This window comes from Sus scrofa, chromosome 16 (genome assembly GCF_054392235.1).
Source record: "Sus scrofa isolate SSC_HxYL_T2T_F1_AM1 chromosome 16, Sscrofa_HxYL_maternal_Yorkshire_Landrace_v2.0, whole genome shotgun sequence".
In the NCBI taxonomy this organism is placed as follows: Eukaryota; Metazoa; Chordata; class Mammalia; order Artiodactyla; family Suidae; genus Sus; species Sus scrofa.
This window is the reverse complement of record NC_139398.1, coordinates 40,196,556-40,222,371: the sequence shown is the minus strand read 5'-3', so window position 1 is coordinate 40,222,371 and position 25,816 is coordinate 40,196,556. Positions and strand designations below refer to the sequence as shown.

Below are 25,816 nucleotides of genomic sequence, written 5' to 3'. Positions count from 1 at the left end.
ACTCTGCCTCTGAATTCAGCAATGCCCCCAGAAGGAGGAGGAGGAAACATCCTGAATTAAGGTCAAGTTTCCCCCACCAGAAAAAAATGGGAGATCTGAGGAATTAAGTTCACTTACAGATAAATAAAGCCATATTTTGGCACATCTGAGCTTGTAACCTGGGAGATGAAAAAATTCACAGCAAAAAGTTTTGGCCTGACTAGCTGTCAGGTGAGAAGGTGTCAGAAGTCAAAGCAGGCAAGGAGGTATAGAAGCTTCTGGAAAGCAAAACTCAGAAAGGTGGGGCATCTGCTCCAAAAGCTCCTTTATTCTGCTCCTGAGCAGAAGGCATTCTTAGAATTTAGGCTTTTGTGTATGAGGCAAAAAAGGGCAGCAGCTGCTTAAAGAGAGAATGGGTGGATAGACAAACTGACTGGATAAGCAGCAACTTTTGTAATGCTATGTAAAGACAGCAGGCACAGTAGTTGCATCTTCTTGCTGAAATTTTAACTGGATTTTTAAAAATATTTAAATAGAATGAAACGGACCTTCCCTTTCATGAGCGCCATCCTGTCCTTTAGCTATTTTTGTTTAACAAACATCAACAGAGTGGTTAGTGGACTTTGCTGTCAGCCAGATCTGGGTCTAAGCCCCACTCTACCATTTTCTATGTAGGATTCACTGAAAGCCCTCGGGATGTTGACAGGCTGATGTCCAGCAAAAAAATGAGTCCTCATTAACTAACAGCTACTATTACTATCACCCACTCACTGGGCTACTAAAATGAACAATGAGGCAGTCTTGCTATCTAGAATTTTAAAAAAAATTAAATTTCAAGATAATGAGTCCTGAATACTGAATAGAAGTCAGCATGTAACACATAAAAATGTGCTCCCTTCCCTCCTTCTGTCCTGCATGGTAATATATTTATTAAGATGGCTTTATGCTTAATTTACTGAAAAGTGATCCACTCCAGAAATGTAAACACGACCAAAAGTGATCCATCAGGTAGAAAACAGTAGCATCTTTCATAGTGATACCACTATCCAACTACTCAACCTGGGTTCATTTCTTAAATCCACCTTTGGTGCTGCTTATGCAGACAGTGTTCTGGGCAAGATGCATTACAGCAAGGACTAAAGCCAGTATACGGTAGGTACCCTGAACTTATGTGTACCGTGTCTTCGTAAGATTTTCTGCTATAGTCTTTGAATGTGCTATTGGTCTCTTTTACAATGATGAGTCTAATCTCTATGAGACCATGTTTCCAAGTTACTATAATTATACTCAACACTAATGAAGCAGTTATCCCTAATCAGACACATGGGTGTGGACCTGCTGTATGCCTAAGCTTCCGTGCCCATACATATCCCAATGGGACATAACCACAGAGCTAGTTATAATTTGCAAGAACAAAATTTTCCATGAATCCGTAAAGCCCTGAAAACTTTAAATGGCCTTTTCTAGAAGGCGTGATTTCTGAAGCACAGTGTTCCAGTAAACTTGGAGAATAGTGACAAAACATTCTAAAGTCATGACATTGTTTCATCCCTCTGGGGAAGAAACCATCCCCCTGCTGACATAATACAAAGTGGTTAATGAATCTGACTAGGAACGATGAGGTTGTGGGTTCGATCCCTGGCCTTGCTCAGTGGGTTGGGGATCCAATGTTACCGTGAACTGTGGTGTAGGTCACAGATGCAGCTTGGATCCTGTGTTGCTGTGGCTCTGGCATAGGCCAGCGTCTACAGATCTGATTAGACCCCTAGCCTGGGAACCCCCATATGCCTCAGGAATGGCCTTAGAAAAGGCAAAAAAAAAAACAAAAAAAAACAGGGCATGAATTTTCAATTCAGTTAATACAACTGAATGACAATGGATTAGTGAGGATCAAATAAATGAGATGATCCTATATTTTAAAAATGTAGGAAAATATTTACTATAAATGATGGAAATAACTTAATAAGTCCATGTATAATTATTTCAGTTTAAATTGAATGAAGGAATTATCCAAAAAAATCCAGGGAGTTCCCATCGTGGCTAGCAGAAAAGAATCTGACTAGCATCCATGTTCCATCCCCAGCCTCACTGAATGGGTTAAGGATCTGGCCTTGCTGTGAGGTGTGGTGTAGATCGCAGACCGGGCTCAGATCTAGCGTTGCTGTGGCTGTGTTGTAGGCCAGGAGCTGAAGCTCTGATTCAACCCCTAGCCTGGGAACTTCCATATGCTGCAGGTGCGGCCCTATGACAAAAGAAAAATCCAAGTTGCTCCTTTCCAGATATACCTACAACTAACTACTTTGAGAAAAGGAAAAGGGCATGAATCAAGATACCATTTGAGAGTTCTTATTGTGGCTAAGCAGGTTAAGAGTCTGACTAGTATTCACGAGGATGCGAGTTTCAATCCCTGGCCTTGCTCAGTGGGTTAAAGGATGCCCAAGCTTTGGTGTAGGTCACAGATGCTGCTCAGATCCTGTGTTGCTGTGGTGTAGGCTGGCAGCTGCAGCTCCAAGGTTCCTAATGACCCAAGATCCATTAAAAAATTGCATTTACCACTTAAAAAAGGAGTCTTTCCTGATTTAAAACACATGCACACACAGATCTTAATCTCAGGCACTACAAAATAGAAATTAATTACCAAACAAATACTATCAGTTGGAAACTCAGTAAACATGAGCATTATGGTAAAGAAAAAAAAAAAAGTTACACCAGTTATTTCTCCCTCTCTCTCTCTCTTTTTTTTTTTTTTTTTTTTTTTGCTTCTTAGGGCCACACCCATAGCATATGGAGGTTCCCAGGTTAGGGGTCAATCGGAGTTACAGCTGCCCAGCCTATGCCACAGTGACACAGGATCCAAGCCACATCTGCAACCTACATCACAGCTCATGGCAACACCAGATCCTTAACCCACTGAGTGAGGCCAGGGATCGAACCCACATCCTCATGGATCCTAGTCAGGTTCATTAACCACTGAGCCACAAAAAGAACTCCACAACAGGTATTTCTTTTTCTGATTTAGAGAGAATTTTTAAATGTTAATAATAATTGTTTTAAGAAACTTAATGCCCAATTAATTATGTAGAGAAAGTGATATTCCAAATATTCACCACACACTCAGCCTCTCTGGAGCTTCTGGCACGGTAACAAAGTCCTGAAGAAATCTACACTTTTACTGCAAAAAGACAATCTTTACTGGTGCTTATATAAACAAAGAGGTAGCTTTAAAAGTGCCACCATTTCCCTCAAATGTCCTCAATTACTTAACACCTTAAAACACACTCTGATTTGGGATTAAAAAATTCTTCTTCCAAACATTTAAGAGAGATTAAACTCATCTAATTCCTAGTAGCAAGTCTTCCTCAGATGTTAGTAACAGGCAGAATTATTTGATTGTAGCCTTTGGTCACCAGAGATGATTGCTACATCACCATGCAAACATGATGGACTTATTTTATTAGGCAAATAGTTGAATTCCATTCAAGTGCACTTAATACAGTACTACACATCATTATAAACTGATTGAAATTAAAGAGATCTCCAATTGGAAATGGGGTTTAAAAAACACAATTAATACTGATTTCATATTATATGTTTCATTGGAATTCTAATGAAACATACAAAGCAAATGATTTGTTTCCAGCATCTCTGAAAGATTATCTAGTCCTTTAATGTATTAAAATAGAAGTGAGAAAACACACCCCTGAAATATAGAGTCAAAAGTACAGTCTGAAAAATTGAAACCAATTTGATATGGTTAATTTGGATTATGCTCGAGTTGATAAAAATTTCAAATTAGTCACATTTGTTGCAAAAAAACATAAATGCAGGGGACTGTAATGTTTATATTGTGTCAGATTTCAGATCCATGTATAATCTAAGTCCCAAATTCCTAAAGACTTAATTTCTTAAAACACTGCTGACTACTGAAGAACAATGAAAAAATCCAAATGGATTACATCTAAAAATGAGGCTGTTCTTTCTTTTTTTGTAAAATACTTTTGGAATTCATAACACAAAAAATATGCAGAGAAAGACATTCAGAATGGTCGATCCTTTTTTAAAATCGAGGGACTGCTGCTCTTGAAAAAATCTCATTTTTGCTTGACTTTTTCAGAGTCTTCCTTCTTCTCCAGGAGCTTTGCTTCAGATGCATATCGTTTGTATATGTTGATGATTTATTTGCCTATTCCCAGATATGAAGAGGAGGCTTTGTTAGGCAACAGCTTGATCTTTATATTTTACTTCTGGTAGGATTCTCTAACTTTCGCCTGCAGTGCATCACAGGTCTTCTTGGCATCGCCTAGAAGCATGGCTGTGTTAGGTTTGTAGAAGATTGGATTGTCCACTGCAGCATAGCCAACACCCAAGGACCTCTTCATAACAATGACCTAAGAACCAAAGATTAAGTGAGAGAATATATTTCACAAACCTGGCCAGGACGTGTTAGGCACACGGAGAGTACCATGCCCTAACTTTGAACAAAGTGTGTACCACTCACTACTAATTCTTTACTACAATGACTTTTAAAATACACAAGGAATATTTTTAAATGCATGTCTACTTTGTATTAACTTTAATTCTTTTAATGTGTCCAGAGTCTTACATCCATTAGAAGAAGTTGTATTAACAATAGTTTATCTCCAAGTAGCAAGTGATTTTCTTCTCAGTGCTTTTCTCTATGAAGACTATGCATAACATTTTTTAGTCAGAAAAACAAGCATCTCTCTCTGAATAGACTAAAGAGAACCAATTTACTGCATAAGCTACTACTGCAAATCCTTTGTAGTTGAATGGGAAAATGGTATTATTATTCCATTGCTTTAAAATAAAGGATATTAGACAAAAGCCCAAAGAGCAATCTAGAAAATCACAAGGCGGAGCTAATGACTAATAGAATGCTCCTATTAAGCAAAATGAAGAGGTAAGTCCATCTCTAATACTGATGTGTTCTAGACATGGAATACAGATATTGCTATCCTCTTGAATATCAAGTCAGTTCTTCATGAAATGAAAAGCCTTTCTATGGTCTTCTTTCTTTCTTTTTCTTTTTCTTTTTTTTTTTTTTTTTTAATCTTTTTGCCTTTTCTAGGGTTGCTCCCTCGGCATATGGAAATTCCCAGGCTAGGGGTCTAATTGGAGCAGTAGCTACCAGCCTATGCCAGAGCCACAGCAACAGGGATCCAAGCCTCGTCTGCAACTTACACCACAGCTCACGGCAACGCCGGATCCTTAACCCACTGAGCAAGGCCAGGGATCGAACCTACAACCTCGTGGTTCCTAGTCGGATTCATTAACCGCTGCACCACGACGGGAACTCCATCTATGTCTTCTAGAACATGTAGTCTATCCAAAAATGAAGCAGTGCAAATGTATTCATGTTCCATATAGCATTAATACAGGAATGCACTCTGCAAACTCTCAAATATTGATAATCGATGCAATAATTGTTCATATACATGTGAACATGTGCATTCATATCTACTCACTCACCACAAATACTAAGTTACAAACTTTCTTCAAATATTAAACTTCAAATTAAGTTTCAAACTTAATTATATACTTATAATTAAGATAAACAAAATCAAAGGGAAATGTATATTACGTTATGATTCTCAAAATGCAACTAGGACTTGAGAATGTTAAAGAGACTTGCCCAGAGTTGGGACAGAGGAGAATTTACAAGCCTTTGAGTTTCTACAGTCCAGCGGTTAGTTTTGCCAGAAGCAATGTGCTGTGAGCAAGGCATGCATCCTTATGCCATGTTATTGTTTGGATTTCTAAATCACCTTTCTTCTGGAGACTCCATAACAAAGTACAAATTCCCTTTCAAAAGAATTGAATGAGAAAATGTGCTCAGCCTCATATGTGAAGGCGATGATACTGACTCACTGTCCCAGAGGGAAACCATCTGCTTCACTGGACTTGGCCTGGAATTCAGCCAGACTCATTCCAAAGGCTCACAGCTCCTTTTTAAGCTGTGGTTACAGATTTTGTTAATTCATTCAGATAATCTCATCGAGTTGTAATCGTGATCAGGGCATTCACTTGGGTTCCCTGTGACCACAGAACTGACAGAGCTGGATACAGAGAGCAGGACCCTAAATCTGCTCTAACTCCTGAGCCTCCTATGAAACACCATCATTTCTCAAATAACCAAACAAAGGTCTGTGTGTGTATTTTAAGAGACTTTTGATTACTAGAATGAAAAACAAATCTGAAACTTTACCTGCTTTGATTTCCAGACCTCGAGGACTGGCATGCCTGCAATAATAGAGTTAGGGTCTTCTTGAGCCGCTGAATTAACAGTGTCATTAGCTCCAATTACAAGGACCAAATCAGTGTCTACATAATAAAAGAAAAAATATATATAAAATTCAAAGGGGTCACTTTCACTCATTTTCAGGCAAATAATGATGAAATGACTTTATAACAACAACAGAAGCTAATTTATAGAACATTTTGTCAGAAGCTAATTTAAAGAACAAAGAGCTTTATCAGAGAGGTGTGGTAACTTAGCCAGTGTCACACAACTTAAAAGCAGTATTTGAACCTAAGCATCCTGACTGGAACTTGATAATGCTTTCCCTCCCCTCAAGGGATCTACTTAACCTAACTTTATAGCTCTTTTATTATCTCCAAGTGATCTTGCCAGTAACATTAAAGATTTGCATTCTGTCTTTCAGCTTTTAAAATGACCACTTAATATGATGTCTAAAATAAAATGGTTTAAGAGTCTATACTATATTAAAGCTGTGTCCATAATTCTTGGAACTGGCAGGTTTCACACATAATTTAGGAATAGTGAAATTTGAAAGGGGACATAAAATAAAATGGCCTAAATTCCCTCTTCAAGGACCACAGTGTAAAGTACCTTAGAACTTAGCCAAAAGTGCCATGTGAATCTAGACATACACATGATTTCATTATTTTTCTCTAATAAACAGTATTTTTTAAGTTTACAGTGGACACTTGCCAGAGTGAACTGATTTAATTTTAACAAACATCATCTTGGGCCAAATGTCATTAGCATTCAACATCTACCCAGTGACAGCCACAAAGTACAGTACCTTATCTAGTAAAGGCCTAGTACTTTAAAGAAAACAGAAAACTACTGACCAAGAATTTATATAACTAAAAAACAGTAAAATCTCAGACACTGGCAAGAATCAGACAGTAAATCCTCAACAGAAGCAATTTTACAAATGAGGAACCTGAGGTTGAGTACCTAGTTCAAGGCCACAAAGTAAATGAGAGTCAGGACCTGGATTCCAAAATCAAGTCTTTTCCAAGTCCCTCTGCAATGCACTCCACTGCACTGCCTCCCAAGATTCTCACCAACCTTCAGACCCCACCAAAGGACAAAAATTACTAATGCTGCTTACAAACCTGTTGCACCTTTTTTAGTATTGACTTTCATTTCCTTAATTTCAACTGCATACTTACTAGGGGCAAGTTACTCTTCATCTGACTAGCAGGTCTTCAGTAATTGCACAGTTTATGCCCTAAGACTGGCATTGCTTTAGTCATACTGAGAACACTTAAACTTTACATTACCCCCATCACTTACCTGGGAAATCGTGGTTGATCTCATCCATTTCCAACACAATATCATATGGCACCCCAGCCTCAGCCAGCAGCACATTAAGCTGACCAGGCATTCGGCCTGCAACTGGGTGAATTCCAAACCTAGACATGAAACAAATGAACAGCTGGCCTTACTTGATGGGCCAAAATGTACAGAGACCCTAATATCACCTCCAAATCTGCACACTTTGTTCTTGGCACCTCTGCTTCTCCTGGTACTATCTGATCTCTACAAGCAAGAAGAGAATCAGTCTAGATATATGATCAATCTACAAATATTAAGGCTGGAAACTGAAGATCTCAGTATATACAAGCTGTAACTTCCCTCAAAAAAATAAGTATAATTTTTGAACCTGATACTTTCATATATGTTTTAAGTACAATGACTTCCCAACATTAATAAAAACTATTGCCTTACATTTAGTAAGCATTGTGTCTCTCATGACACTTTCTGATAATTTTTGAATCTTTTTGAAATCAGCCTGGAATTAGTTTGCCATGAAAATCATCATGCACGCGAGTTAAAGACCGAATTTATAGTAGCTCTTGGCAGGGATCCATCCAATCTCAGCTTAAACACCATGACTGACCAGAAACTAACTCCATCCTAAGGTCTATTCCATTATTAGAAAATCTCCATAACTATATATACCTCACAAACACACATGTCCATTATATTAAACCAAAGAGAACCTCCATCTCACTGCTTTCCAAGACCTGCAGTTTGAGACCCTACACCGTCTTTCACATGTAGATTCCTTAGAGCTATCTTAGGATGTCTACTAAGCAAAACATCTTCAATTCTTTCAACTATTCAATGACTGACAATGACTGACAGGACCTATGCACTCATGGCTGACCTAGACACCTGTTCTTACACTGCCAATGTCCAGTTCAAACCTCAGTTCCCCAGAGTGAATGCAATATGCTGGACATGATCCAGATGCATAAGGCACAGCAAGAAAACCACATCGTCAGACCTATCACTGATGGAGCCTAAGTCTGCATTAGCACTTTCAGCACCCATACCACATTGCTGGCTCATTATATCACTCACAGTCATTAAGATGACCTGATACTTTCCGCACAGACTGCTGCCAAGCCAAGCCTCCCCACCCTTAACACAGGCCCTGTTAGGAACAGATTAAAGCAGTGTAGGAATTGACCCTTCCAAAGAGTAGACCTGAAAAGAGCTCTAAAATGGCTATTTATATTGTCCGAGTAACTGATAAATGGTTTTCTACATCTTTAAAATGGACAATGAAAAGCCTGAATTACTGGGGGGCTCATAACTGGAAAGAGATATCAAGTAGCAAGTTATTCTCTTATCAAATTCCCTTTTATTTAATCTGCCTTCTGGGACCGCTCAAAGTTCTTAAGTAACCAATTCATGTTTGAAAAAACAGAAACTCAGGTCTAAAAGGAAACAAAACAGTTATCTCTAGGTGGTTGTACAACAGATAATCATTTCATTTCTCCTCTTTTTTAAAATGTTTGTCAAATTTTCTGTAAGAATTAACAATTCTGTGGCAGAAAAGTTAACTTCATTTAAAATAACATCTCATGCTTTTATATTGTGATACAAATATCTTATATATTATTTCTATCCCTAATCATCTCTTTTTTTTTTTTAGGGCCACACCCACAGCATATAGAGGTTCCCAGGCTAGGAGCTGAATCAGAGTTGCATTGCAGCTGCCAGCCTAGGATCGAACCCACATCCTCATGGATGCTAGTCAGGCTTTCTAATTGGCTGAGCCACAATGGGAACTCCCATAATCATCTTTAATAATCTCCATTAGGAATTAGAATTTAGAGCAGCTGATTTAAATCCAGTACTTAAATAAACTGGGCTTTAGAGCTGCATTCTTACATCTAAAAAGAGCCAAAATGTAGGGCTGCCTGCATATATTTTGGCATAAGGGCTAATACTGCCACTTTGAGATAGGCTATGCAATTTGCATAGCTTTTTTAGTAAATGTCTAACCTGGGATTCAAACTCAGGTTCTTCTGCCTCAAGAGTCTGAACTTTTCACTACTATACAATATACAGTGTGTATAGTCAAGCAAGGTTAAGAGGTATTTTTGTTTAGTTATCTGCTCAAGCTAACTACTTGTGTAACGTTTGGTAAATTACTTAATAACTCTCTTGCCGTTGTCCCATCAAGTAGTAACTAGCTGTTATTATAAGCCCACATCATGCCAAGGGCTATATAAAACTCTGTAGAAGAGGTTTGAGAAATACTTACTTTTGCTGTTAAAATGAGTAAAATAAGGAGCTCTTAAGAATCCAATCTATAGTGGTTTTTTTTGTTTGTTTGGTATTTTTTTGGCCTTTTTTTGTTTTAGGGCTGCACCTGCAGCATATGGAGGTTCCCAGACTAGGAGTCGAATCAGAGCTATAGCTGCTAGTGTACACCACAGTCACAGCAATGCGGGATCCAAGCCGTGTCTGCGACGTACACCACAGCTCACGGCAATGCCGGATCCTTAACCCACTGTGCAAGGCCAGAGGTCGAACCTGCAACCTCATGGTTCCTAGTCAGATTCGTTTCCGCTGCGCCAAGATGGAACTCCCAACGTACAGTGTTCTTTGAGAAAAATTGAGAACCCAGAAAGTTTCAAACAGGGCCACAAACTATAAATTTTTTTAATTTTTAATTAAGTATTTGCCTGGACATACTCTCTTGGTATGTGAAGTACTGGCAACAATGCAGAACATTTACCAGTACCTCTTATATACTAGGGAAGTAGGTTCTGAAAAATTACTAGGGGTAGGAGACAAAATGGACTATAACCTAATCTAAGATTTTTTTAAAAGGCACTTATCTCTTCTTTCAATGTTTATAGTTTTTAAAATAAAACTATATTTTAGTGAGAATAAAATTAAGAGCAGTCATTAGTTTACTCCAGACTGTGATCACTCAACCTCCTCATCTCATATGGTTTAAATTCTTCAAGCACAGGAGTTTCTGTTGTGGCTTAGCAGGTTAAGAATCCAACTAGTATCCATGAGGATGCGAGTTCAATCCCTGGCCTTGCCGAATAGGTTAAAGGATCCAGCATTGCCATGAGCTGTGGTGTAGGTCGCAGACAAGGCTTGGATCTTGGGTTGCAGTGGCTATGGCATGGGCCGGCAGCTGGCAACTCCAATTCTACCCCTAGCCTGGGAAGTTCCATATGCTGCAGGAGCAGTCCTAAAAAGAAGAAATAAATAAATTTAAAAAGTATATTCTCCAACCACAAATTCTCTTATCATTTTTTGGAAATGTAACAATTCAACACGAGAAAAAAAATTTTTTTTCTATTTATATTTACTATACTGAAATACAGTATCTGATGTATGAATATAAAAAATAGAAATGCAATATATTGAAAAATCAAAATATATCCCTAAGCCTGCTGATTCCATTAATGTAGAAGAAAGGACATGATGAAGTTTCAGAGGTGCAAGACTTTGAAAACAAGTATGATAGTCTTCAGTTGAGGATCTATAAACTCTTCTTCAGTGGATGAATAATCCCTTAGGCTCACAGGTAGTAACAGAAGCAGTAAGAAAAAGACGTTAGCAGACGCAGAAGATAAAGTTTATATGTATGTGTAAAAAAAATTAATTTTTAAAAAGAGGAAAAATTGAATTTGTGTAATCCTTGCAGAAAGTGAGAAAGAAGGCAGAGCACAAAGCAAAATAAGTGCACATGAGTGACATGACCATGTATGTGTCTTTAAAGGCACACATGACACCAAAGTGTGTAAAAGTAAGAAAGTAATTTAAACATCAAAGTAAATAAGGAGAGCAATAAATTATAACCAACTGGTGAAAACAGGAATTTTGTAAGTCAAGACTGGTAACAGATTCATAAGTCGATAAGGAAAAGAAGGAAAGAAGTGGGGCGGGGGCAGAGGGAACACTCTCCCCTGCTCGATAAATGTGGTGTGGTTATAAAACCACCATTGTGTAATCATCATAAGAAAGACTGGATCAGATAAAAATCATCAGCACAGGTTCAATCTAGAACAAAGCTTGAGGAGCAGGATTTTGCAAGATTTTAAAAGAAAGGAACAACAAACTAAGTGTATTTGTTTTGTTTTGTTTTGTTTTTTTTGGTCTGTTTGCCTTTTCTAGGGCGGCTCCCATGGCATATGGAAATTCCCAGGCTAGGGGTCTAATCAGAGATGTAGCCACTGGCCTATGCCAGAGCCACAGCAATGAGGGATCCCAGCCGTGTCTTCGACCTACACCACAGCTCACGGCAATGCCAGATCCTTAATCCACTGAGCAAGGCCAGGGATCAAACCCCCAACCTAGTCAGCTTTGTTAACCACTGCACCACGACGGGAACTCCAGAAACAAAGTGTATTTTAATGCACCGTTTGGGATACATGGGTACTCACAGAATATTTTAACTTGATTGTCTTCCAAATACTGTGTGGGAGAACTCAAGGCACAGAGAATGTGCCCCCAACATAGGCAAAGATTCTATAATTAAATCTGGGGACCCTGAAGTGTCATTATTTTTTTTTTATCTTTTTACAGAATAAAATACATACATTTACATATAATTACATTCACACAGATTATTATAACATGGATCTTAAGAAACAGATTAAGTGACTCCCTCTGGAGAAGTGGAATGGAAAATATCCTGAGACTAATAGGAAATTTATTCTATACTTTATCCCAATTTTATGGCTTTCATCTTTACTACTTAGTTTTATCTTACATTTCAATTTTTCTTTAAAAATTAGCATTATATTAAATTATTATGCAACTAAAATTTATAAAGAAGAAAGCCTTATATACCACTAAATATTTTATATAGCATAGTAAAAAGAATAACAACTGGTAAGCATAACAAAAATACACCCTCTGAAAATAAGTAAAATATAAAATGCATAAGTTGGTTAAAAAACAGTGTAACTATATAAATATGTCCTCACAATTTGTTCCATCTCATTGATTCTTCAATAAAGGCATTACACCATTCTAGGTGATGTTACATTGTACCATGGAGAGAAATGGTTATTAATAATACAATTGTAGAACTGTATTATTTAATTGTACAGTGGCATTATTTAATTATAATTATCATAAGTTCTTTGATGGAGAGGAAATCAGAATCAGATCTAAGAAGACTTCAGCATTCCAAGAATGATGTCAAATGACCCTCTTCATGGTGGATTATGCACTTATTTACTATGAGATATATTTCTTCTCCAGAGATTCCTTGTTTGTGTATCAATTGTAGATTTTTGGTTTGCAGTTATTCTGAAGTATTGATGAAAGAGTCTATATGTATACGAGATCGTTTTAAGTTGTTGTTCTCTTAATTGCAAGTTCATCTCCGCTGTCCCGCATTTGTACCCACCTCTTCTCATGATTTCTGATTTTGATGGTATAATTGTGCATGGATGATTTTGTATCTTTACTGTATATATACCTTTACTGGTGAGCCTTGTCATTTGTGGAATTTTTGTTTCCTGTTGCTGATCTTTTCTTTCCTGCTTAGAGAAGCTCCTTTAGTATTTGTTGTAAGGCTGGTTTAGTGTTGCTGAATTCTCTCAGCTTTTGCTTATCTGAGAAGGTTTTTATTTCTCCTTCAAATCTGAATGAGAGCCTTGCTGGGTAGAGTATTGTTGGTTGGAGGTTTTTTCCTTTCATCACATTAAGTATATCATGCCACTCCCTTCTGGACTGCAGAGTTTCTGTTGAAAAATCTGCCGATAACCTTATTGGGGTTCTCTTGTATGTTACTTGTTTCTTTTCCCTAGCTGCTTTCAAGATTTCTCTTTGTCTTTAATTTTGGTCAGTTTGATTATTATGTGTCTCGGTGTGTTCCTCCTTGGGTTTATTTCATATGGTACTCGTTGTGCTTCCTGGATTTGAGTGAGTGATTCCTTCCCCATGTTAGGGAAGTTTTCGGCTATTATCTCTTGGAATATTTTTTCTGTCCCCTTCTCTCTCTCTTCTCCTTCTGGCACCCCTATAATATGGATGTTGGTGCATTTAACATTGTCCCAGAGTTCCCGGAGACTCTCTTCATTTTTTTTTTCAATCTTTTCTCTCTTTTCTGTTCTGCATCCGTAATTTCTTCTAATCTGTCCTCCACCTCGCTTATTCGTTCTTCTGCCTCCTGTATTCTGCTGTTAGCTGCTTCTAGTGAGTTTTTTATTTCAGTTATTTCAGTATTTTGCATCTCTTCTTGTTTAAGTTTTATATCTTGTATCTCTTTGGTTAGTGTTTCCTGTAAGTTATCCATCTTTGCCTCCAGTTTATTTCCAATGTCTTGCATCATTCTTCAACATCAGCAGTCTAAAGTCTTTTTCCTGGAGGCTGAGAATCTCCTCATTGCTTAGCTGATTTTCTGGGGTTCTTCCTTTCTCCCTCATCTGAGTTATAGTTCTCTGTCTTTCCATTTTTATAGGTTTTTGGTGTGGTGACCTTTTTATAAATAAAAGGCTGTAGCCTCTCTTACTTCTGGTGTCTGCCCCCTTGTGGCTGAAGTCGGTATGGGGGGCTTGCTGCAGGCCTCCTGATGGGAGGGGCTGATGCCTGCCCCCTGGTAGGTGGAGCCAGTTCTAATCCCTCTGGTGGGTGGGGCTTAGTCTCTGGATGGGATTAGGGGCTGCTGTGTGCCTGAGGCTCTTTAGGTAGCCCTTTACTGAGGGGTGGGGCTGTGACCCCACCTGGGTTGTTGTTTGCCCTGGGACTTCTCAGCACTGACTGAAGGGTGGGGCCAGGTTTTCCCAAAATGGCCACCTCCAGAGAAAGGCAACTGCTGAATATTCCCGAGAGCTTTGGCTTCAATGTCCTTCCCTCACAACAAGCCACATTCACCCCTGTTTTCCCAGGATGTCCTCCAAGAACTGCAGTCAGGTTTGACCTAGGTTCCTGTGGAGACCTCGCTCTGCCCTGGGACCCAGTGCACATGAAAGTCTGTGTGCACCTTTTAAGAATGGGGTCTCCGTTTCCCCCAGTCCTCTGGAGCTCCTGTGCACAAGCCCCGCTGGCCTTCAATGCCAGATGCTCCAGGGGCTCTTTCTCCCAGTGCCAGATCCCAGCACGTGAGGGTTTGATGTGGGGCTCAGAACTCTCACTCCTGTAGGTGAGTCTCTGTGAGCCAGTTAGTTTTCAGTCTGTGGAGCTTCCCACCCGGGAGGTATGGGGTTGTTTATATCACGAAATTACCCCTCCTACCTGTGGATGTGGCCTCTTTTTCTTCTGGAGTAGGGTATGGGTTTCCAGTCCATTTGGGTGGAGATTGCTCAGTCTTTAGTTGTGATTTTGTTGTTTTTAGGAGAGAAGTTGAGCTCCAGTCCTTCTATTCTGCCATCTTAATCCCATCTCCGTGTCATTATTTTTGAACAATTATGGCACAAAACAATTTCCTCTTTTTTTTTTTTTTTTTTTTTTGGTCTTTTTTTGCCTTTTCTGGGGCTGCTCCCTCAGCATACGGAGGTTCCCAGGCTAGGGGTCCAATCGGAGCTGTAGCCACCAGCCTATACCAGAGCCACAGCAGTGCAGGATCCAAGCCACGTCTGCAACCTACACCACACCTCACAGCAATGGCAGATCCTTAACCCACTGAGTGAGGCCAGGGATCGAACCCGAAACCTCATGGTTCCTAATCAGATTCATTAACCACTGAGCCATGATGGGAACTCCGGAACTCCGGAACAAAACAATTTCCAAGAAACTCATCTTAAAAGTCAAAGGTTTTAGTTTGAAAAGCTCATTTCACTATACAGGGGACTTAGTAATACAGTGAACTTATCAAATTGCATTATTAATCATCTGATTTTCATTCAACATTAATTGACTGCATCAACTTCATGTCAACATTCTAAATTAACGCCAGGTTGTTTTTGCACATTAGGAAAAGGTACTCTAACTTCTTCCACTGACTAGATCAATGATAAAACTAACGAGATTTAGCTCAGGGAGCTGAAGTTTAAAAGGATCAGAGGGCACCTGGATAAGGTTCAAGAGAGACACAAAATACCTAACTACTTAGAAAATAACACACTCTAAGTGAAAAAGATCAAGTAGCTAGGAAAAAAGGTAAAACTGTGATTTTTGAGCAGATTAAGTAAAACAGAAGTAGACCGAATATTCCTCACTTTCATTAAACAGAAGAAAAGAAAGTGGTCTTCAAATGCAAAAGAAAGAATTTAAATTAAAAAAAAAAAAAATCCCTGCTTAGGGAAAGTTTCAGGCTTCTTTTCTGTGGATCAATCAGGGAGATAGGTTCATTAGTCTGAGCTGATGTACTCACCACCAGTTCAGTACAAAATGGATTCAAGGGTATTTCACAAGTAATGCCAAGGATGGTTGATTGGCAGTGGACATACTCAAGGCAGTTATGGCAGCTGAGACACCCTTCATTTATGGGAGGAGGGGGAGGGATTAAAACCACTAGTTAGGGACAGCAGCAGCTTAGGTGGCACCTAGGATTCCCAGAACAACTGCAACACACTGCTCTCCCTCAGTCCTTCACTACTGACTGCAATCAGTCTGTGCTCTTTTGAGATGTTCATAGTAAATCTTGGACACCAAAAATTTCTCCTCATCTCCCAATCCTTCTGAGCACCAAGTGTTTCCCCCTTCTTTCATGTCCCTTCCTCTTCCTAAAACCCAATTGGTGAGACTTAGAGTCACTATACTCAATGACATTTAAGATGTGTATCAGTTTCCCATTGCTGATAGAACAAATTACCACAAATGTGGTAGCTTGAAACAACATAAATTCTCTTACAGTTAGAGGTCAGACTTCCAAAATCAGTTTCCCCGTGCTAAAACAAAGGTGTTGGCCGGACTGTATTTCTTTCAAAGGCTCCAGAGGAAAACTGGTCCTTTGCCTTTCCCAGCTTCTAGAGGCTGCCCCCTTCCCTGGCTTAAGGCTGTGTCACTCTGACTTCTGCTTCTCTTGTCTCCTCTGACTCGGCCCCTCCTTCCTCTCTCTTACAAGGACCCTAGTGATGACATGGCCCACCCTAATAATTCAGGATCACCTCCCCATGTCAAAATCTTCATTAAATCTACAAAGTTCCCTTCGCCATAGATGGTAACATATCCATAGGTTTGGGGGATTTGGAGGTGGTTATCTTTGGGGCCATTATTCAGCATGCCACAAACTCCCTTCCCAGTCCTAAAATTCCATGAACTAGGGATTCCATTTTAGCTGAATACGCTGACATAAACTTTGTGATTTACTTTTGTATTTCAATTCTGTATCCCTCCTTGATGCCAGTAATTTTTTATTTTAATTAATTTGTTCTTAATAATGCCTTTGCTTATTTTTAAATCAGTCCATCTGGCTATCATCTTAATGCTTTATCTGAGCAGTCTTGTACCCAATTAGAAATTAAAGACCTCTAATTGTATTTGTTATTATTGTAATATTTGATTAGCTGCAGCCTGCATAAAGACAGTGTTTCTGCTGAGCTAGCTGTAAATGGTAAATAATCATAAAGCTAACCAACATGTTATGCTGAATATCCCAAAGGACAGATCATTTTATATCTGTTTGCATAATAATTTATTATACTAAACTTTAAGGCTCTGAAGTTGGAGAAAAACACATGCAAGGCTATTACAAGGGAAAGCCAATGTTTTGAGAGAAATGACAGAACACACTAAATTTGAAGAAATATATATGTGTACACTGATGAGTCAATGTGAATTTATAACAATTCTGGCCCATGCAACTGGCTAATCTTCAAAGTATGGATTAAAGTTAATTATATCAGACACTGGTTGCCCATGACCGGCAATTTCCAGGAACTGATGGCCAAAGCTCATCAACGGTCCATCAGCACATGAAGTATATCCAGAATTCCAAAATGCAAAGCCCACCAGCCTTTTAGTTCTGTCCTTAGAATTGTGAAAATTATATTTATTGTATACACGCCTAACAAAACAGGATCAGCTGTCCCTCCCCACAACACAATCCTACAGAAGGGGAATAACTACCCAAATGAGATCATAGAAAGATCATCTATGCTCCCAGACCTCTTCTTTCTTTATGCACCTCCTCCTTAGGATGCAATGCACCGTAATAACTGGTTGATGACTGTACTCTCCAAACTGGGAGCAACTTGAGAACAGGAAGCAGGTCTTATTTATCAGGTCCCACAGTATCTGGTACTCAGTTATAGCGACTCAAGTGGAGGGAGGGAGGGAAGGAAAGAGTTTTAAGGAACATGGTGTGCTCAGTAAAGTACACCGACTCAAACTTTCCAGGTCTCTTTTTAGAAAAAGGATTCAGGGAAGTAGTAAAGAGTAGCAGTTAAAAGCTCTTGAGCTCAAAACATCTGGCCGCTTCAGTTCTGTGTGCCTCACTTTCCTCAGATGTACAGCAGGATTCATAATAAAGCCTCTTCAGAGGATTATTGTGAGATTTAAGGGAGAGTTCATAAAAGAGCTTTTGACACAAAGTACTTTAGACCAATGCCTGGCACACAGAAACCTTTAATAGATGTAACCTGCAATTATAATAGCCTATTGAAATACATTTTTATAATATAAATGTTCATCTGTATTGTTTGAATAAATATACTTTTTATGATTTATATAACAAGAAATACACATTTTTACATTAAAGCAAATGTTGGTTTGATGTCAATGTTTTCTGACTAGGTTTTCTAATTTTTACCTTAAAATCCCAGTAAATATCTATATGATCCAAGAAAAGCCCAAAATTCTCTGTACTTGCAACACTATAAAAATACTAGAGAAACACAACCTAGAATAGATTTATAAGGAGATCCTGCTGAATAGCATTGAGAACTATGTCTAGATACTCATGTCGCAACAGAAGAAAGGGTGGGAGATAAAACTGTAACTGCAATGTATACACCTAAGGATGACCTGACCCCCTTGCTGTACAGTGGGAAAATAATAAAAAAAAAAAGTAAAAAAATAAATAAAAAAAAAATACTAGAGAAATTAGGAGTTCCCTGGTGGCCTACCAGTTAAAAATACAGCATAGTCACTACTGTGGTTCAGGTTCAATCCCTGCCCCAGGAACTTCCACATGCCAAAGGCATGGCCAAAAATATATATGTGAGTGTGTATATATATATATATATATATATATGTGTGTGTATGTGTGTGTGTGTGTGTATATATATATATAATTTTTTTAACTAGAGAAATTATTTTGTCAACATAGACTGAGGCCAATAATTCTGAATACTGGACTCACTGGCAACTTGTTTGTAAGTAATATTCCAGTAAATAACACATTTACTTTGATAGTGTCAAATTTTAAAAGGCCACCTTTATCACTTCTTTAGATAATATTAATTTAATATTAATTTGCTTTAATATTAAAGCAAAAATGTACTGTTTCCTTAATTGACAGATACAATAAATGCCATCAACAAGTCAGGGTAATCTCTTCAATTACCTTGAAGATAATTTAAGGAAAATTTAAACACTTTTGGCTATTTTCCTCTCTCAAGCATGAAAACAATAAAGTCTTTCATGGAACATTATATAATAAAAGCTAAGGCCTCAGTCACAAATTAAAAATAGACCCAGGTACAGTTTTTAAAAGATGGAACAAATACTCAAATGAAACAACCTGATCTTCAAAGCCTTTTAAATTAACCAAGAAAGAAGAAAAACAAAAGTGTATATAAGAGCTAGCTACTCATAAACACCATGTGAAATGGGTAAAGTCTGGTAAAGGAGCAATACAAAAAAAGGCCATTTTTTAAAGCCTCTTTTACAATATATGATGATATAAGTCCCATTTTTAAACTTTTTCACAACTTAAAATTAAATTTTGGATGCCACATGTTCCAAAGGGGGCACAACAGTATGAATCCCCATGATCGTGGGCCATGGGGACAATATGTCCTTCCTGACCAGGGTATATCGCAACAGTTGTTCTTGGAAATATAGGACTTTTTTTTTTTTTTTTTTTTTGCTTTTTAGGGCTGCACCTGTGGCATATGGAGGTTTCTAGGCTAGGGGTCCAATTGGAGCTACAGCTGCTGGCCTACACCACCACGACAGCAACATCAGATCCCAGCCATATCTGCAACCTACACCACAGCTCCTGACAACGCCGGATGCTTAACCCACTGAGTGAGGCCAGAACTCAAACCCGCAGTCTCATGGTTCCTAGTCAGATTCATTTCCTCTGCACCATGAGGGGAACTCCATGTGGGACTCTTAAAGAGTAGAAAACATTCGCCACATAGATCCTACCACCACTGTTCAAATAAACTACATTTTCCTTCTTGCATTATGCAGAGATCCAGATTTCATTTAGCAATAAAACATGAAGAAGAGCCAAATATCCCAACTAAACAATAAGACAAAGAAACTACAGGGACATCTGGGCCCTGTTCTTCAAGCATTTAGTGTGTTTCCTCCGTTTTGCGGCCTCTTGCTATTATAAACAGTGAAAAGGAGCTCCAGATTTTTTTTTTTAAATCTCTTTATAACCTTCAACTATTTCATTCTAGGTTTTGTGAGTCACTATGAAAAACCTACATTCATACTCAGGATATTCAAAGGGTTAATTTCCTTTGTTTTTCTGTGTTTTGTATTTTAAAATCAAACCATATACAAAACAATGTATGTTGCTATAGCATTTTGGAATACTGCCTTCTCAACACAACACCATCATCACACAACTTTCCTAAATATATTATTCTAAGGTCCTAGGTGGTTGACAAATTAATTAGGAAAAAGATAGAAAACAACGCAGAAATAAAAAGCCTACTTATCTTCCTGTTTTAACCATAAATATTTATAAATCAATAAAACCTTGAGTTAAAATACACTTTAAGGACTCTCTAATCCAACTTCTTCCTAAGGCTGGACTCCTTTATTTAGAATAACACCAATTATGTGAACACTGTGTTCTGTCACAAAACAGGCTCAGAATTTCACTGTAGATGTAATAGAGTCCCCAGCATGGACTGTATTCAAAGTGCCTGTGGCAGTGCTCCATTATGAAGAGAGTTTGTAGAGATAATAAAAAGATGTTACTATATTCAACATTTTTAAAATTAAATGTGCGTTTCACCTGTGAAAAATACGATGGGCTCTGAAAGGTTTCTTTGGTTTAATCACATTCTGATCAGAACTTCTGACAGGTCACTAATTAAAAGCACATGGAAAGGTTTTTTTTTTAAGAAATTATTCTAGGGAGTTCCCGTCATGGCTCAGTGGTTAATGAATCCGACTAGGAACCATGAGGCTGCAGGTTCGATCCCTGGCCTTGCTCAGTGGGTTAAGGATCCGGCATTGCCGTGAGCTGTGGTGTAGGCTGCAGATGCGGCTTGGATCCCGCGTTGCTGTGGCTGTGGCAGAGGCCAGTGGCTATAGCTCCTATTTGACCCCTAGTCTGCGAACCTCCATATGACACGGGAGTGGCCCTAGAAAAGGCAAAAAGACTAAATAAATGAATATATATATATGAAATTATTCTAGTAAGTACAGTTTAGAGTAAACCTTTATAAAATATGAAGCAGGGTAAATGTCACACTAATTATCTTTGATGGTGAAAGGGCTGGAACCAGCTGGGTGGGGTTTGCCTATCCATCAAAGAAAAACATGATGACAAAGTAGGAAAAAGATCTTTCTGACAAGGAGTTGTCATCCATAAAAAGTGATTGATGAGAAAGGTTATGGAATCAACTTTTTGGTGGGGCTTCTGAGGCAAAGGGATAGACACCCAACTTTCTAAAATTGTGAAAGTCCCTCTTAGAAGCAGTGATTCAAACGAGCTCATACAATTCTGAATAAAAAAAAAAAAATTTAATTTCCTAGAACTTTCAAACAGCCAGAATTAGAGAACATTATGTACCTCTCTTTTTTTGAAGGCAAATAAGGGCTGAACTCTGATTTGAAATCTGGTGTTTATCCATGGCCTTCCCTTCTTCAGAAAAAAAAAAAAAAAAAAAATATGAATGTGAGAGACTTTATTACAAAAGTGTCTCATGGGCACAGTTTTTCTAATAATAGAACCTGTTCTATGACAGTGAATGAGGAAATGTTTGACAGAAAGCTCTGGTCACATTTTCCATACATTGTGGCCTGTGACACTGAAACCATCCCCAAAAAGTGAGAAGTCATCTAAGCAGGATCATCTGATCAATGACCTAGGGCAAACGTCAAGGCAGCTTTCTGCAGAATCCTGTCCCAACACTATGTTGTCCACTCCAAGAAGATTATTACAGATTGTGCCCACATCTGGCTTTTCCATCAATGAACAAATCCAGCTATGCCCAGAATAGCTGCATGACTACTGACATGGTTTTTCATTTCAAAACAACTAATAAGACTACAAAGAATGATATCAGAGGAAAAACTAAAACTCTGTTCACCACTAATATTCAAGAATATATATGCTAGCATATTGCAGAGATTTAGTAAAAATTATACATAATTTCATCTTTCTGTCTGAATAACTTTAATCATGCTAAATGACTCTTGGAAAGCAATGGCTTAGTGAACACCATAAAATGGAAATTATTAGCAAGTTACTGAAGAATTTGAACATGAAATGAGGGCCTCTGTTTACTTATACTCTGCCATGTTTACATGAACCTCATTGACGAAAATCTGCCCACAGAGTTTATAATAACTAATAGCAGAACTAGAAGCCAAATATCATCCTGATGGTGAGAGGTACTGGTTTCCATCAATAATGAGAACTTCTCCCTTGAACCACTGGAATGCTTATGACAAAAACTTCCAAGGAATGAGTCCCAGAATGGCATGGCTGGCATATGCTTTAAAAGGCACCTAAATCACAGGCTTTTAACACAAGCTTCTGTTCTTTCCACCACACCAATATACTGTGGACAGTACAAAGCCAAAGGCAGTCGAGTCAACAGAATCTGAAAGATGGCTCCTTTCTGGAAGCACAACAGACACCTTTGATCTAAGGGATTACTGGCAAGTCTATGTAACAGGGTGAATTATATAACTCTATATAATTCACCAATAGAGACGTGAGTGAATGCACATACTGCTTTGATTTTAATCTCTTCTACTGTCACTCATTTGACTAATTAACTCCCATCATACCCACCCTCATGTCACCATGTTTTACAAGAAAGCGGGCTCAGGGCAAAATGCAAAGAAATACACCACATTGTTTTAGAAAACCAGAAATGAAGCACTGGCTAATTCATCACCACATAAAGTGCCAGTTTTAACTCTGAAACTCTAATACAGTAACCTGTGCCCTTGGTGTTCGTCATCATTTCAACTCACATCTCTGTTGGAAACACAGCAGGGTTATAAGTGTCTTCAGTTCAGAATATCTTAATGCCAATTAACTAAGTTCCCAAAGAACATTAAACTCCACAGGGCCAGGAATTTTAATTTTTTTTTTAGTTCACATTTTTATTTTTTAACCATTTTTAATTGAAGTATAATTAATTTACGATGTTGTTTCAAGTGTACAAGAGGATTCTGTTTTATATATATGTGTATGTGTGTGTGTGTATTCTCTTTCAGAACCTTTTCCATTATATGTTATTATAAGATGCTGAATATGGTTCCCTGCTATACAGCAGATCCCAATGGGGGGGAGGGGAGGAGGTAAATCAGAAATCTGAGATTAACGTATACACACTATTATATATATAATAGGAATTTTGATCTTTATATTCACTGATACATCCTCAGGACCTAGAACAGTGCCTGGCACAAAATACTATATAATTATTTGTACAGTGAATAGGCATTAACATGAACCGTCATGGCCAATAAGAAAGTATTGCAAAGTTGGCAAGAAAGTCGCAAACTATTTCTTTACACAAATGCTGTACTGGATCTTTTATCTGGCCTAATTTCTATTCTCTTCAGAAGCACACTCCTTTCCTACTTAACAATTCTGCATGTCCTGGCTCTTCCTATACCCCAAAATATACCAAACCCAAGAAGGCTTAACATTGTTTATTTGAATTCCAGTTAAGCCATGAAAGTGGGAAAACCCAGGCAGATCAATAGATTTGATCTCATTATAACTATAGATAGTTATAATAGATAGATTTGTTCTCATTATAACTATAAACTTTTGGGAGTTTCCTTTGTGGCTCAGTGGATTACAGTGGATTACGAACCCAACTAGTATCCATGAGGATGCGGGTTCAATCTCTGTCTTCACTCAGTGGGTTAAGGATCTGGCCTTGCTGTGAGCTGTGGTATAGGTCACAGACATAGCTCGGATCCGGCGTTGCTGTGGCTGGGGCATAGGCCAGCAGTTGTAGATCTGATTCAACCCCTAGCCTGGGAACTTTCACATGCCATGGGTACGGCCCTAAAAAGAAAAAAAGACAGGAGATAACTATAAACTTTAACGGGTAGGAACTGGGCTTACTCATCCTTGTGTTCTCAGTTCTTAGTAATAAATGTCTATCAATAAATTATTAATAGGATGATATAGTTGAACATTAACATGAAAGCAATATATAACAGCAGTTAGTCAATCAAGGAAGTTGAAAGGTGGTTTCATAAATGTGAAAACAATAATGCTTGACACAAAGAAAATCAAGCAATGATTAATTGCAAAAAGAAATAAATTGTACCTTCTAAGAATTATTCACTGGAAACACTATCTTAGCTGTAAAAATCAATGAAAAGTCTATTACATCAACCTAAAGATTGGGAAATAAAGAGAAAAAAATGTTTTGCTCTTGTATCATAAGATTTTTGTAATAAAATGCTTTCAGAGTTTAAGCATAAGTTAGGTTAGGTAAGCTGCAGAGGTGTTCTGGGTAACGAGGAAGCAACAATATCCTAACCACTGAACAGCTAAGTCAGTGAACTTCCATGACATTTGAAAATGAGTTTTTGTCATGAAATGTCATGTGCCTCATTATATAATCTCAATTCTCTTTGAGCATGTTATGACTATGGCCAAAGTAAAGGAAAACAGGAGTGTCTCTAAATCAATCATGAGCCATGAAGCCAGACAGACTGTATGACAGATGCAATTTTTCTTGGCACCACTGGAGCATAACTAATTGATGACAATCGTATGTCCACACTGGCACATTTCCATGGGGAATGTGTGTGAATATGTCACCACATCTGGATGCTAGGCATGCGGGGGTCCTGAGGCACCAAGATCTACTAGCAGCAGAGGCCCAGCAGCTGTGCTCAATGAACACCGTGGGCACTCCACAGAGTGATGAAAGGACTAAATTACCGCAAACTGTAAATACAGATTTATTTCATTAAAATACGAGGTAACCACTGCAGCCATCTCTTGTTCAAATAGACATTTGCCTCTTTAAAAAAAGCTAGCATCTATGTATACACATATTCCTAACTTCATAAAGAAAATCTGAATTTCCCCTATGAAAAGATGACATATAAAGCAAAATCAACAACATTGCTATGATACCCTTTAAAAAAAAATCCCCACAGAAGCTAGAAATGAAAAATATGATCATCTACTGTCATCAAGTTAGCAAGAATAGTTCTCTTTCATTTAATCGAAATGTGAGATTTACATAATTTACTACAAGGCCCATGTTGAAAATTCATTATAGTAAAAAAAAAAAAAAAAAAAGCCCTTCAATATACTAATACATAATTTTATCTTTAATATGAAATAGGTCAATGAAAAATAGCTAACTTTTCCTAACTCACCAATAAAGAAATCAGGCCAACCAGCAATTTTATCCTGATCCTCCATAATAAATTATTAATAAATATATTAATAAATCATTTAATCAATGACAATTATATGAAATGATTAAAAGCTTTCTCATGAAAAGCCTGATGTTCTTCTATTCATAAAATTACTTCAATAAAAAACAAATTATAACTGAGAAGCTATTCACATATGTTTAATTAAATATCTACTGTAAATCTTAAGTCAAATAACTACTGTTCCACTGCAATGTGACAGAAATCCTCCTAAAACAGCAGTTTATATTATGTCCTCACAGATAAAATTCCAATTTTAATCAGGTCAGGAACTAAAACTGCATTTGCCTTATCCCTTTTCTTTTCAGATGATTTTTTCCATCCCTCTTAACTCCTTGCTTTCACATCCTGCCTTCTGTGAAGCTGCCCGTGTCATACGATGCTCTCCAGCTCTGCACCCACCCATCTACCACTGGACTGATTTTCCAAGATGTCTGGTTAACCTGGACTGATCAGTGGGCAATAAGAGAGGTATGTCAAATTAATCATTCCCTTCCCTCGGGATAACTAAGACATGAAAGCCATCTTTCTCTGTTTTATTATGATTGCCACTCATCTCCT

At 38.0% G+C, this 25,816-nt stretch overlaps 1 protein-coding gene and 1 long non-coding RNA gene across 9 annotated transcripts in view; one reads left to right on the top strand and one right to left on the bottom strand.

Annotated features, from left to right (window-relative positions):
* The window catches only part of LOC110257349 (uncharacterized), a 78,633-nt gene that overhangs the window by 51,428 nt on the left and 1,389 nt on the right, over positions 1 to 25,816 (top strand). For both annotated transcript variants that reach the window (XR_014831249.1, XR_014831250.1), the window contains one exon: positions 25,564 to 25,726. This is a non-coding gene — a long non-coding RNA (uncharacterized LOC110257349). The remainder of the gene's footprint in view (positions 1 to 25,563; positions 25,727 to 25,816) is intronic.
* NNT (nicotinamide nucleotide transhydrogenase) overlaps positions 3,416 to 25,816 on the bottom strand; it is a 91,727-nt gene continuing 69,326 nt past the window's right edge. For all 7 annotated transcript variants that reach the window (XM_021076997.2, XM_021076998.2, XM_021076996.2 and 4 more), the window contains exons 20-22: positions 7,547 to 7,665; positions 6,206 to 6,321; positions 3,416 to 4,367 (exon numbers count right to left, since the gene is read on the bottom strand). In XM_021076997.2, coding sequence (XP_020932656.2) covers positions 4,218 to 4,367; positions 6,206 to 6,321; positions 7,547 to 7,665 — 385 coding nt within the window. In that variant the 3' untranslated portion in view covers positions 3,416 to 4,217. The remainder of the gene's footprint in view (positions 4,368 to 6,205; positions 6,322 to 7,546; positions 7,666 to 25,816) is intronic.